Genomic DNA, 13698 nt, shown 5'->3' with positions numbered 1-13698 from the left:
TTCATTCGTCCATTCAATTATTCATTCGCTAAACATTCTTATTATAGTAAAATACGTATAACATAAAATGTATAGTTTTAAACCATTGTAAGTGGCATTAAGTATACTCATATTGTGCAACCATCAGACCATTCATCTCCATAACCTTTTTATTTCACGTGATAAATATTTACTGAGAATCTACTATGTGCCAGGCCCTTCAAGTTGCTCCAAATCTAATAAGAGAGATAGACAAGAAAGTCAACAACTCTAAGCCAGTGTCATAAATGCCACAAAAGGCATAAGGTGCTATGGGAGTGTAGAGGGACCCGGCTGGTGGAGGGAAGGGGACTTTCTGAAGGAAGCTATTACTTGAACTGAGTCTGGAAGGAGGACTAAGAATTTGTCAGGACATTAGAGAGTTGATATCGTGCCCATGGGAGAGATGAAACAAGGTGAGATGGCACGAGAGAAATTCTTAAAACTCTGAGGTTCACACCAGGGTGGCGGTAGAGCTGAATTGCCCTGGAGCAGTGATTTTGTGTGCTGTGTCACACTGGTGTGCCACAAGGATTTTTAGAACACTGATCTCTTTTCCCTTAGATTGTTAAATACAACACGACAGCAGCCAATTCAACCATAGCCATCCGGTGTGAATGAATCGAAATTATACTTATTCTTTGTCAGATTGACAAAAATATGTTTTTTGGTGTGCTGCAGAATTTAAAATTTTTTTTTTAAATATCATGTTTTTATTATTATAAATATATTTTTAATAAATTTCAGAGAGGAAGGGAGAGGGAAAAAGAGAAACATCAATGATGAGAGGGAATCATTGATTGGCTGCCGCCTGCACGCCCCCTACTGGGGATCGAGCCCACAACCCAGGCACATGCCCTTGACCGGAATCAAACCCGGGATCCTCCAGTCCGCAGGCCAACGCTCTATCCACTGAGCCAAACCGGCTAGGGCATGCTGCAGAATTTTAGTAATCATATGTTTAGTTTACATGTGCCATGAAATGAAAAAGGTTGAAAATTGCTGCGCTGGAGGGATCCTGCTTTGGAGGAAGCGAAGGCTGACATGTTGAACCCTGTGCTTTCCATTGTCAGTACTATGTCTTCCCCCAACCCTGAGGGTACCCCACAAGAGCCTGAGACTGAGCCCTCCAGGTCCAAGGAGAAAAAGAAGAAAAGCAAGTGTCAGCAGCATGAGGCCAGCATCCAAGTCCTCACCAGGGCTGGCCACAGGGCCCTACTGGCTCGCCAGAACCATGAGGCCTTGACCAGCTTCCAGAGGGCCTTCCTCCTGGCCTCCAAGGCCTCACGGGAGCGGGACACTCCTCTTCTCCGGGCCTGTGCCTTCAACCTGGGGGCTGCCTACGTGGAGACGGGGGACCCAGCCAGAGGCCTTGAGCTGCTCCTAAGGGCCCAACCTGAAGAGAAGGCACAGGGCAGGTGTCATGGTGACCAGTGTTTCAATGTGGCTTTGGCCTACCAAGCCCTGGGCAACCTGCCTCAAGCGTTGGCCTGGTACCACAGGGCCCTGGGCCACTATCAGCCACTGGGTGACCAGGGGCAGGTCCAGGCAAAAATGGGAGCCTGCTACCAGGCTCTGGGACAGCCTGAGCCAGCAGCCCAGTGCTTGCAGGAAGCAAGCCAGGCCTATGCCCGAGCAGGGCAGCCCCGGGCAGCAGCCCTGGCGTTGGGGGCTGCGGCGGGGTGTATGCTGAAGAGCGGGCAGCACGGCGTGGGTGAAGTGGTGCAGGTGCTGGAGGAGAGCTGGCGGCTGGCGGAGATGAGCACTGAGCGGCGACTGCTTGGTGAGGCCTTTGGTCAGAGAAGTGTGGGCTCTGACCTGGCGACACTCTGAGAGGTGGGGTGGAAGCAGGGGCATGTCTGTGGCGGGGGAAGGGGATGGTGGGACCCTTTGAGAGCGGGACAGGGGTCTACCTGGCTACCAGTGACCCCGGCCTTGCCTTCTAGGGCAGCTCTATAATGACCTGGGCCTGGGCTACTCCCAGCTCCAGCTGTTCCCACTAGCACTAGAGGCCTTCCTGCAGGCCTTGCCCTTGTGCCGGGGGCCAGGAGAGGAGGCCACGGTGCTGAGAAACCTTGGGATGGCCCACAATGCCCTTGGCAACTACCAGGAAGCCCGGGGGTTTCACCAGAAAGCTGCTGACCTGCATGGTAAGTGCCAGGGGCCCAAAGGCTGAAGAGTGAATGGACCTTTAGGACTCGTTATGGGGTCAGGAAGCCCAGAAGCAGGGGGCTGGAGATGCAGGAGATGGGATAGCCTAGCCGTGTAGGACAGAGGGTTGTGGGCACGAAGGCTGAGGCCTAGGAAAGGGAAGGCAGCAATGGGCAGAAGGAAGAGCTATCAATACCTGCCTTGCCTGCCTCACAAGATCATTGCGTGGCTCAGAGTCCCCAGGGAGAGGCATTCAGGCCAAAACTCGGGACTGAGGAGCAGCTGAATGTGGTGCTGAAAGCCTGGGCCTTGAGGCACATCTGAAGGTGTGTTGGGGCTGAGCACTGGCATTCCTGCAAACCCTGTTCTGGTTGTTGGGGGGTGGGGTCCTGATACCCCAGCGGCCAAGGTCCCTCTTAGAATTGGGTGGGCTCTGTCGGCAGGTTCTGTGGGGCAGCGGTGGGAGCAAGGCCGGAGCTTTGGCAGCCTGGCATTTGCACTGAGCCAGCTGGGGGACCACAAGGCCGCCAGAGACAACTACCTCCATGCTCTGCAGGCTGCCCAGGACACTGGTGAGGGTGAGGGGGTTCGTGGGTGGCTTGGGGGTGCTGGAGCAAAGGCTGAGAGTCCTTGGGGCTGGTCGGGAGGCAGATTGGGAGTTGGGGGTGGGGAGTGCCTCTGGGGGGAGGGTTGGGGAGGTAGGAGCCATAAAAGGACCTCTCAGGCTCTCTTCCCCAGGGGACGTGAAGGGGCAGTGGCAGGCCTGCGAGGGTCTGGGGGCTGCTGCAGCCAGACTGGGGCAGCATGACCAGGCCTTGAAGTACTATAAGGAGGCGCTGGCCCAGTGTCAGGTGAGACCTCCCATCCCAGAATCTCCCTCTTCCTGTTGGCCTTCTCCGGCTAACAGTCCTGCCTCATGTCTTGTCTTCTCTGCGTCATTCATTCACTCATCGAACATGCACTGGGCACATGTGTGCTATGCCCTGGGACACTACTATGAGGAAGAATTTGTCTCTGTCCACAGTTCTGGGCAGGACTCTGGCAAGGGCATGGGGGTGGAGCAAAAGAGAAGGAAGACAAACCCCCCTTTCTTTCTCCCTTTCCTGTTTCTTTCTTCCCCAAATCCCAGAGAACCACAAAGCCCAGGCCCTCCCCATCACTGCATTATCCTCCCTCTCCCCAGAAGGAGCCAGATTCTGTGCGAGAACGGCTGGTGGCCAAGCTGGCGGACGCCATGAGGACCCACTTGGCTCAGGGTGGGCTGGACCCAACCCACACCCCGGTGAGCTGACACCCGAGACAAGGAGCTGGGGGCGGGGAGAGGTTGCCTGGAGGAGGAAGAGGTAAGGTAAGCAGAGCTGCTGTTCTCGGGATGCCGTGCCTGACTGCTCTTCTGTGTTCGTGTGCCCTGGGCCAGCATAAGGTACAGGTATCACTTTCCTGAGGTCGCCTGGGGGTGGGAGGTGGGCGGGGGATTGTGGCCTGTGTCCAACTCTAGGGCTGTGCCAGGGCCTTAGCTGAGTGGTAACCAGCTCAGTACAGTTAGGGACCCTGAGCCACACCAAGGAGGAGGTGGTGTTTTAAGTCTTCGGCTGCACTTCTCAAAAGGGCCACAGGATGGGGGCAGTGCTCCAAGGAAGTCCCTCTCTCCCATCGTTGTTCTCTGGGGCCGTTTCTCCGGGACCTCCACCATGCTCCTCCTCTGGCTCTCCACCTCTCAGCCTCTTCAACGGCCTGCTCCCCCACCCTCTGAGATGCCCTCAGGAAACCTCCCATCCCAGGAATTCAAATTACACTTTAGTATTTATTATATTTATTTAATAGGTTTTATGTCTTCTCTCTTTTTTCTTTTGTTAATCCTCACCCAAGGACAGTTTTTCCATTGATTTTTAGAGAGCAGAAGAGAGAGAGAAAGAGGAAGATCAATATGAGACACATTAATTGGTTCCCTCCCACCACACCCCGACTGACCAGGCGGAGATTGAACCTGCAACCCAGGCACATGCCCTTGACCAGAACTCAAACCTGCAGTCCTTCATTACGTGGGTCAATGCTCCAATCACTGAGCAACACCAGCCAGGGCATGTCTTCTCTTATTTTAAAGACTGGGACACCCTATTGATAATTTGCAAGTAATATCAAATTAGCCTGCCCAGCCAGAATGGCTCAGTTCGCTTGAGCATCGTCCTGTGCACCGAAAGGTTGCCAGTTCCATTCCTGGGCTGCGGGCTGGGGTACATACGGAAGGCAATCAATTATTGTTTCCCACACTGATGTTTCTCTCTTTCTCCCTTCCTCTCTCTAAGCATGTCCTCAGGTGAGGAATAAAACGAATTAAATCAGCCTGGTACAGAAAGAGGACTGAATTGGGAGTCAAAGGACCTGGGGTTCCACCCAAAATGGGCCACCAGCTTTCTGTGACTTCGCTTTTGGAGGCCTCAAGCAGGACGGGGTGGTGGTCAGGCCCTGGCCACATCTGACAGTCCGTGAGCCTGAGCTCTAACATGACAGTGCCTAGTGGGGACCTTGACCGAAGAGAAGGCCTCACCCGGAAATTGTATTCTCAGGCCTGTGGCGTGGCCCAGTTTGCTCTGACACTTCTCTGTCTCTGGGGCCAGGTCTCTGGAGGGAACATGCACTCATGTGCACATCCACAGCCATTTTTCTGAAACCGATTCCCTTTACTCCCCTTCGTTCCCAGATCTCAGCTCCAGGGAAGCCTCAGCCTCCAGGTGGGGCCGGCCTGGCAGGGACTCCCGCCAGACTGGGAAGAAGCCCCGCAGAAGCAAAGCACAGGTGAGCGGGGTGGGGCGGAGCTTCTGGGGTGGATGTGACTTCTGGAGGGTGTTGGGAGGTGTTGCAGCAGTGCTGTGGGGACTGGGGGCCTCATAGGTACCCCAGGAAGGAGGGCACCTGATTGGGTGCCCCTTGGCCCCCTGTTACCTGACCCTATAGAGAAGCGGTTCTCAACCTTCTGGCCCTTTAAATACAGTTCCTCAGGTTGTGACCCAACCATAACATTATTTTCGTGGCTACTTCATAACTGTCATGTTGCTACTGTTATGAATCGTAATGTAAATATCTGATATGCAGGATGGTCTTAGGCGACCCCTGTGAAAGGGTCGTTCGACCGCCAAAGGGGTCGCGACCCACAGGTTGAGAACCGCTGCTATAGTGTATAGAATAGTATAGGGGCAGTGCTCCACTAAGGTTTTATGTCTTCTATCTCTCTCTTTTTCTTTTTTCTTTTGTTAATCCTCACCCAAGGATAGTTTTCCCATTGATTTTTAGAGAGCAGAAGAGAGGGAGGGGGGGAGAGAGAGAAAGAGAAAGATCAATATGAGAGAGACACATTAATTGGTTGCCTCCCACCACACCCCGACTGACTAGGCGGAGATTGAACCTGCAACCCAGGCACATGCCCTTGACCAGAACTCGGACTAGTATAGACCTTTGGGTGGTGGAAAGACAAAGAGTTGGAGGAGGGCCACGAGGAGAAAGAGGAAGAAGGCTTCATGAAAGTTCCCTGCGACTGGGTTGGCTTGGGCAGGGACTGGAATGGGAGTAGGTGTAGGCTGTCCCGGCTGAGGGGAGCACTCTGCCCACTCCCTTCTTTCCTCCCACCCCAGGCCTAACACCCAGAACCAGCCCTACCCCCATTTTTGCTCCTCTCTCAAGACCCTGGCCCATTTTCCTGACTCTTTCTGGATCACCTCTTCCTCCTTGCTTCCACAGCCTTCCTAACTTCTAGGTCTGCATCTCAGAGCACCAGGGTTTGTTGGAAGCCTACTAGGTGACAGGTAACTGGTGCTTTTCTTACCCTACCTTGCTGCTTACTAGTCTCTTCCCTCAAAGGCTTCCAAATCCAGCAGCAGAGTTCCTTGCTATTTGCTGACTTGAATTCACTGACATCTTTTCAGTGTGTTTCCTTCCAGGCACTGCAAGTCACCCCCATGCCTAGCCACTAGACAGCCCAGGCTCGTCAATCTTACCAGCCCCAAACCATAGTCCTTGGTGTATGTACCTACAGTGACCAACACATCCCTCACACCTCCCTCCTTGTTCTCCCAAAGTCTCTCTTCCACCAGGATGGTTCTGGACCTAGGGCCCATCTCTCATTTGGAGACCATTCCCCGCCCCCCCCCCCCGCCCCCCAGAATGGAGTGCTCTGGCATCCTGGTACCCAGTGGCCCTCAAGCCAATGAGTGGGTCCCTGGGGGAGGGAAGGAGATCTGGAGAATGGATAAAGGGAGTAGGAGAGGATGTGACTTTGGACCATTTTAATGGGACATTATTGCTGTTAAAGTTGGGGGAAGGTATGGACTGGTGCTTGGGAATATATAGTGCTCTGAGCCTCTTTGTCTTTGCTCCTTAGTAATCTGAACGACTTTTACCCAGCTCAGGAGGCCTGGCCGGTCCCCTGCCTCCTGCACGGCCTGACTGTAGACCTCAGAGAAAGGAAGAGCGCCGCTGAACGTGGGGATATGCAGCTTACATCTCCTCCCTACTGCCCTGCAGCCCACCGGCAGAGGTAAGGGCTAGAGAGGGCAGCAGAAGCTGGAGTCAGAGCAGGCTGCCTCTGCTCTTCCATAGCCACTCCCACTGGCAAGCTCTGCCCTGCCTCCTTCAGGTCATTCAAACAGCCCAGGGAGACCTCCAGCAGGGACCCACCAAGGAGACCCACCACATCTGGCTTCTGCATGATCACGTGACCCCACCCTACTGGCCTCAGCGGTCCCTCCCCAACATACACACTTGAGGGTGTGGTTTCTGGGACCAAGACCCTTCCCAGTTGTTCAGTGCTGTATAGACACGGATTACACCACGGGCAGCAAGTGGGCTCCCGGGCAGGCTGCACAAGGGCTTTGCAGTCTCAGCACTGAGGCTGCCAGTGCTCCTTGCTGGGAGGTTTGGACTCAACAGGCAAAAGCGAAAAGGGAAATGGATGGTGAATCTCCCCCTGTTCCTTCTGGATCCAAACCTCATGATCACTTAGGCCAGTGGCTCTCAACCTTCCTCATGTTGTGGTGACCCCCAACCATAAAATTATTTTCGATGCTACTTCATCGCTGTAATTTTGCTACTGTTATGAATCGTCATGTAAATATCTGATATGGCGACTCCTGTAAAAGGGTCTTTCGACCCCCAAAGGGGTCTCGACCCACAGGTTGAGAACCGCTGACTTAGGCCCTTTTCCAGTTCTAAAAACTATAACTTCTTGACCAAGAGGCTTTGAAGTCAATGACTCTCCAGACCTCCATTTTCTCACATGGAAAATGGGGTTATAAGACTAGAGAAGGTACAGCTGAACCAACCATGCACTCCGCGTCCTCCATGAAACAGCAGGGGCTGGATGCAGGCCCCTGAGGCCGCCGCCTGTGGCACAACTGCTGCCAGTAGCCACAACAATGATATTCAACATGGGTTTTAATCACTTAGCACATGCCACACATTGTTCTAAGTGCTTCACGAGTATTTTCTCCTTTAATCACAGCAGGCGAATCCCCTTTCACAGTGAGGAATAGAGAGCAAAACAATCTAAGGTGTTTGTCTTCCCAGGTCACGCTAGTAAGCAGAGAAGCCGTGATCCTAACCTAGGTAGTGAGTCCCTTCTGTAATGCTGGGCAGTTCCACACCCGGTCAAGCCATTGTTTACTTGACACAAATGTATTTATGCTGGTTGTATGTGTTATTGTAATTTAATTAAATATTATATAAATTGCTGAGCCAAGAGTATGATTAGGAATCGAATCTGCATCCTTTCAGTGCATGGGACGATGGGGTTAGATGCCCAGTAGGGGACATGCAGGAGACAGCTAATGATGTTTCTTATAGATGTTTCACTATCCCTCTCCCTTCCTCTCTCTCTCTAAATCAATAAAAACATATTTTTAAAAAAACATATTTGTAGAGGACCTACTATGTGCTAGGCACAGAAGTAGGTGCTGGGGACACATCTGTTAATCTTCCTTATGTAAATGGAGTATATTATTTTGTCTTGATTAGGATGCAGTTTTACCAATTATATAACAAAAGCCAACATAACAGTGCCTTTATCCAGAGAGAACTCTATTCCTGTCTCATATAAGTAGCCCAGGGCTAATATAGTGCTCTGTGGAGCTTGGGGAGGTAGGCAGGATACTCTGCCATCCTCAACCTGGGACTTACATCTCATGGTCTAAATGATTGCTCCCGCTCCAGTATAATACCTTCCTTCTTGCCAGTAAGAAGAGGAAGTGGAAGAAAACAACTTTTTTAAGGTTATGACCTATCAGTTACATATATCATTTCTGCTCAAATCTCATTGGTCAGAGTTTAGTCACATGTGTATGGTTAGCTGCTGCAAGGAAGACTGGAAAATGCAGTGTTAGATAGGCATCCATGTGGCCAGATAGATTTCAGGGATTCTGTTATCAAAGGAAAAAAGAACAGATTTTGAGGGATAAGTAGCAGTGTCTGCCACCCAGGAGTATTGCCAATTCAGTATTACTGGCTCTACCATTTAATAGCTGTATTATCTTAGAAAAATTACTTGATTTCTCTCTGCCATTCAATTTCTTTATCTATAACATGAGGATAAAAATATATCATAGGATTGACAGGATTAAATTAGATAATCTATGTAAAGCATCTGGCACTCAGTAGGTGGTCAATCCATGTGCCCTTTCTAAATTGACTTTGAAGGTATTTCCCAAAGAAAACTCCAAAATTGAGAAATAGCAACAAAGTGGACTAGGTCTCAGGCACTGCCTTCCTGGGAACATCTGTCATTTGGTTGTTTGGTAAATTCTGTGTGTGTTTGTGTGTGTGTGTGGTGGGATGAGATGCTTTGTGTCATTATTTTATAGTTACATCTCATGAAAATGAAATCAGCAGTGACAAGCCTTTAATTACATTCACATGCATTTGGGAGTCAGTTCAGTATTGAATGGTGCTTAATACTGCAGACTCTAGGTCAAGCTGCTTGAATCCTAGTTCCACTAACAGCTATCACTGTATTATTGGGCATGTCATTCAATATCTTGGAGTCTCAGTTTGCCCTTCTGTAAAATGGGAATAATAACAGGGTTGTTTTGAAGGTGAATTAAAATGATTCATGTTATCACTTGGCACATATAAGTATTCAAAATGTTAGCTATCTCAAAGAAAAATGCTTCACATCATGTTTTAGAAATGAATTTTCAGAATCACCAAATTAATTTCTCAAACAGGCATAAAAGTAAAGCTATTTATATGCTGGTAAAGTAACAAAGTTAATGAGGCCTTGGGCAAGATTATCCAATTGTAATGTACACTGTAAACCCAGTTTCCAACCATAAACACAGCTTAACAAAAAGTTTCCAACCACAATCACAGTCTGCTAAATTCAATTTCCCACCACAAACTTGTAAAAACAAGCATAGCTGGAGAACAAGGGCACATCCCATACGAGATGATAAATCTCATAAGTAAAAATGAGATTATCAGAAGAGAAGTTAAAAGGTGGAGGGGTTCTTGCTACTCACAATGAACTAGTCAGGAGGCATTTCATGATACAGAAAAGAATAAATCTAGCTTAAAAATGATCTTCATTCCACCTGAGTATGCCTTAATGGTGACTTGTTATTCCACAAACTTCTCCCTTAACCATTCAAGGGTGTGTTTACATTTTTAAAAGTTCTTGGGTAAGAGATTTAGTTTTCCTCTCCAGGTTTTTCTTGATAGTATCATGACCTGGAGTCCATGGTTTCAGCATTTTTGACCATGGCATACTCAACCTACTTCCTATTACTATTATTTTGGTAAAGAGGTAAGGATTCTGTGTGACTAGGAAATACACTGTGCCATGCTGGTGAACAGAGTTAGGGGAGCTAATGTGGTGAGGAGAGGGCACTAAGTTATATAAAACGCTCAGCAGCAGCGCACGCATGTAAGAACACTAGCTTAGCCCTGGCCGGTTTGGCTCAGTGGATAGAGCGCCGGCCTGGGGACTGAAGGGTCCCAGGTTCGATTCCGGTTGGGGGCATGTACCTTGGTTGGGGGCATGTACCTTGGTTGCGGGCACGTCCCCAATGAGGGAGTGGGGAGTTGGGGAGTATGGGAGTGGAGGAGTGGGGGGGTGTGGGAGGCAGCTGATTGATGCTTCTCTCTCATTGATGTTTCTGGCTCTCTATCCCTCTCCCTTCCTCTCTGTAAAAAATCAATAAAATATATATTTTTTAAAAAAAGAACACTAGCTTAATTTACGGAGTCCTGAGTACCCGCTCCTGCCGACGCTCTGCATGCATTTACCCTATGAGATGCATGTACCTTCCTCCATTTTATAGCCAGGACACGGAAACTTGGAGTATCCACATCCCGCAGTTAGTTAGCAGCAGGGCAGGAACCCGGGCTCACAGCTCCGCTCAACTTGAAGAACTGGGCGCGCGGCAGAGCGAGCGGGAGCCCGCGGGCGCTTCCGGCGCCTGGTCCCGCCCCGGCCTCTCGGGGGCGGGGCATAGCGCTGCGCATGCGCCAGGGCGGCGGGCAGGGCCGAGGGCGCGCCCCGCGAGCCGCATGTCTCGGCTGTGGTCGCTGTTCGGGTTTGGGCTGCTGGTGGCGGGATCGCGCCTGCCGCGCGTCCGGTCCCAGGCCAGCGCCTGTCGAGTGAGCCCCACCTGGTGGGGGCCGCAGCGGCTGAGCTCGGGCGGCCGCGGGGACCCGGAGGTCATGGCGAGCGCGCAGGTGAAGCTCTTGAGGTAGGCGGGGCTCCGGCCGGGCGCGCGGGCGGAGGGCGCTGTGCCGCCCGCGGGGCCGAGCCCCTGAGCAGAGGGTTTGCTCAGCCAGGAGGAGGCGCAGGCCGTGGACGAGGAGCTGTTCAAGGAGTACCAGTTCAGCGTGGACCAACTCATGGAGCTGGCGGGGCTGAGCTGTGCGACAGCCATTGCCAAGGTCAGCGGTGCCACGCTTCACCCGGCCGCGGGCCGGGACCTGGCGGAGGGGGCGGGACAGTGGGGCAAGCTTGGGCTGTTGGGCCCCAAGCCACTCGGAATCCCCGCTGGTTCTGCCTTCAGGCATACCCCCCCACGTCCCTGTCCAGGAGCCCCCCCACTGTCCTGGTCATCTGTGGCCCTGGGAACAACGGAGGCGACGGCCTGGTCTGCGCTCGGCACCTCAAACTCTTCGTGAGTATGTGGAGGGCTGCGGGCGGCTGTACGGTCGCTAGGATCTGAACGTGAATTACCCCTTTCCTTTCCTCGCAGGGCTACCAGCCAACCATCTATTACCCCAAAAGGCCGAACAAGCCACTCTTCACTGCCCTGGTGACCCAGTGTGAGAAAATGGACATCCCTTTCCTCGGTGAAATGCCCCCAGAGGTAGGCGGCTCCCGTTCACTGCTCTCCTCCATAGTGACCATTGTGTTCTGCTCTTCCCTTCTGTTTCTGGGCTGAGCTCATCTGCTTATCTCCCTCTAGAGCGGTGGTTCTCAACCTCCCTAATGCCGCGCCCCTTTAATACAGTTCCTCATGTTGTGGTGACCCCCAACCATAAAATTATTTTCGTTGCTACTTCATAACTGTAATGTTGCTACTGTTATGAATTGTAATGTAAATATCTGATATTTACATTAAATTATCACTATAATTAAAGCATAGTGATTAATCACAAAAACAATATGTAATTATGTGTTTTCCGATGGTCTTAGGCCTCCCCTGTGATAGGGTCGTTCGACCCACAGGTTGAGAACCGCTGCTCTAGATGTTAAACTCTTGAAGGGTAGGAACAGTGCCTGGCACCTCCCCTGGTCACTCCTTTCACTCTGTAGTCATTCCTCTTCCCCTAGGATGCAGTGAACACATCATCCTAGGAGCCGAAGTCAGTGCCTAAACCCTTTCTGCAGATGCATGGATTTAGGGGGTGGGAAACTTGAGAGCTTGATGGGCTTTTATTTTTTTTTATATATATATATTTTATTGATTTTTTTTACAGAAAGGAAGGGAGAGGGAAAGAGAAACATCAATGAGAGAGAAACATCGACCAGCTGCCTCCTGCACACCCCCCACTGGGGATGTGCCCGCAACCAAGGTACATGCCCTTGACCGGAATCGAACCTGGGACCCTTGAGTCCGCAGGCCGATGCTCTATCCACTGAGCCAAACCAGTTAGGGCAACTTGATGGGCTTTTAAAAAATTTAACACATTTTATAGATATAAGTGGTTTGTCCAAAGTAACAGACCAGACCATGGCCCTTCTGACTCCCAGTCTCAGGCTCTCCGATACTGTAGCCTCCCCAATGGCAGAACTTGATGTCTGGACTCAGCCTGACCTAAATCAGGGACCCACTTGCACTGAACTCTGTCTCAGAATATCATCTGAATGAGACAAAATTGTATTTGTGCCTCTGTGGGTACAGGGGACAGCCTCTCCTATTAAGAGCTCTTTGTACAGCTGCTGGCTCTGACATCCTTGACTTTTCCTGTTCCCCCACAGCCCCAGCTGATCGATGAGCTATATGAGTTGGTGGTGGATGCCATCTTTGGCTTCAGCTTCAAGGGAGATGTTCGGGAGCCATTCCGCAACATCCTGAGCGTCCTGAGTGGACTCACCGTGCCCATTGCCAGCATCGACATTCCCTCAGGTGCTGGGTTCAAGGAGGTTGGGATTGGGGCCCTGCCCTGTTTTGAGGTAGGTACCTAGGAATCCTGATCCTTGACTCAAGGCTCAGACCAAGTCTAAAATGAGTCTAGAGGTGCAGAACACAGCTGGGAGCAGAGTTCAGGAGTACCCTTTGCATGTTGGCTCCAAGAGACCTAAGCCTAGGGACACAGGGAGCTCCAAGGATGCGGTCCTAAAGGGGCTCCTATTTCTTTAGGTCTGGGGTAGAGCAAGGTTTGGAAGAGGACTAGATAGACACGTGGCCTCTTCTGCTCTTCCTGAATACAACCCTCTTTTCAGGATGGGATGTGGAGAAGGGAAACCCTGGAGGGATCCAGCCAGACTTGCTCATCTCCCTGACTGCACCTAAAAAGTCTGCCACCCACTTCACTGGTCGCTACCACTACCTGGGGGGTCGTTTCGTACCACCTGCTCTGGAAAAGAAGTACCAGCTGAATCTGCCACCGTACCCTGACACGGAGTGTGTATACCGTCTGCAGTGAGGGAAGGTAGACGTTTGTTCTTCCCAATAAAGACTTCGTGCCTCTCTCTCTCCCAGAACGGTGGAGACCTGGAAGCTCTTCTGGCTATAAAGGTTAATGGGTGGTCAGCAACACTGGAGATATGGTGTCCTCTTTGGGGAAGAACAAGCAAGAGAAGTTGCTGTGGCATTTGGGGGCACTACATACTTTCAGATGCTGAAAAAGTCCCCCAAGTGAGGTGCTTGTCCTTTATACACATCAACTCTTACCCCTTAGGGATACAGGACACTGGATGAGGTTCTCTAAGCCTTCCCCTTCCATTCAACAATGTGGCAAGACCCCAGGCGGTTAACAGAAGGAATTTCTTCAAAGGTGCCCAGGAAACTTAATTTGTATTTAGGACCTTCCCAGGCTGGGAATGGAGGTGCCAGT

The 13698-nt window shown here is 51.2% G+C and overlaps 2 protein-coding genes across 3 annotated transcripts; both read left to right on the top strand.

Moving 5' to 3' along the window:
• The first annotated feature begins 1095 nt into the window (after positions 1-1095).
• TTC24 (tetratricopeptide repeat domain 24) lies at positions 1096-5804 on the top strand. The gene is given in 8 exon segments (XM_036343907.1): positions 1096-1801; positions 1965-2168; positions 2613-2741; positions 2908-3020; positions 3353-3451; positions 4871-4969; positions 5619-5705; positions 5799-5804. Coding segments are annotated over 8 exon segments (1443 nt in total).
• A 4843-nt stretch (positions 5805-10647) lies between these two features.
• NAXE (NAD(P)HX epimerase) lies at positions 10648-13398 on the top strand. Of its 2 annotated transcripts, XM_036342644.1 has the most exons (6): positions 10650-10886; positions 10971-11079; positions 11202-11312; positions 11391-11504; positions 12620-12767; positions 13085-13398. In XM_036342644.1, exons 1-6 carry the CDS (start codon positions 10705-10707, stop codon positions 13285-13287), a joined length of 867 nt encoding a protein of 288 aa, XP_036198537.1. In that variant the 5' UTR covers positions 10650-10704; the 3' UTR covers positions 13288-13398. The 2 variants fall into 2 exon arrangements, with proteins under 2 accessions (XP_036198538.1, XP_036198537.1); XM_036342645.1 differs by lacking the exon at positions 11202-11312 and having other exon boundaries at positions 10648-10886.
• The last annotated feature ends 300 nt before the right edge of the window (positions 13399-13698 follow it).

This window comes from Myotis myotis, unplaced genomic scaffold (genome assembly GCF_014108235.1).
Source record: "Myotis myotis isolate mMyoMyo1 unplaced genomic scaffold, mMyoMyo1.p scaffold_m19_p_18, whole genome shotgun sequence".
Lineage (NCBI taxonomy): Eukaryota > Metazoa > Chordata > Mammalia > Chiroptera > Vespertilionidae > Myotis > Myotis myotis.
Note: the sequence above shows the minus strand (reverse complement) of the source record. Positions and strands in the feature narration are given on the sequence as shown.

Bases quoted from the DNA above. Each gene is read 5' to 3' on its own strand.
- NAXE (XM_036342644.1), top strand. From the start codon at position 10,705: ATGTCTCGGCTGTGGTCGCTGTTCGGGTTTGGGCTGCTGGTGGCGGGA. The intron at 11,080-11,201 runs GTCAGCGGTGCC...TTCTGCCTTCAG, and splicing joins GTGCGACAGCCATTGCCAAG to GCATACCCCCCCACGTCCCT. The intron at 11,505-12,619 runs GTAGGCGGCTCC...GTTCCCCCACAG, and splicing joins TCGGTGAAATGCCCCCAGAG to CCCCAGCTGATCGATGAGCT.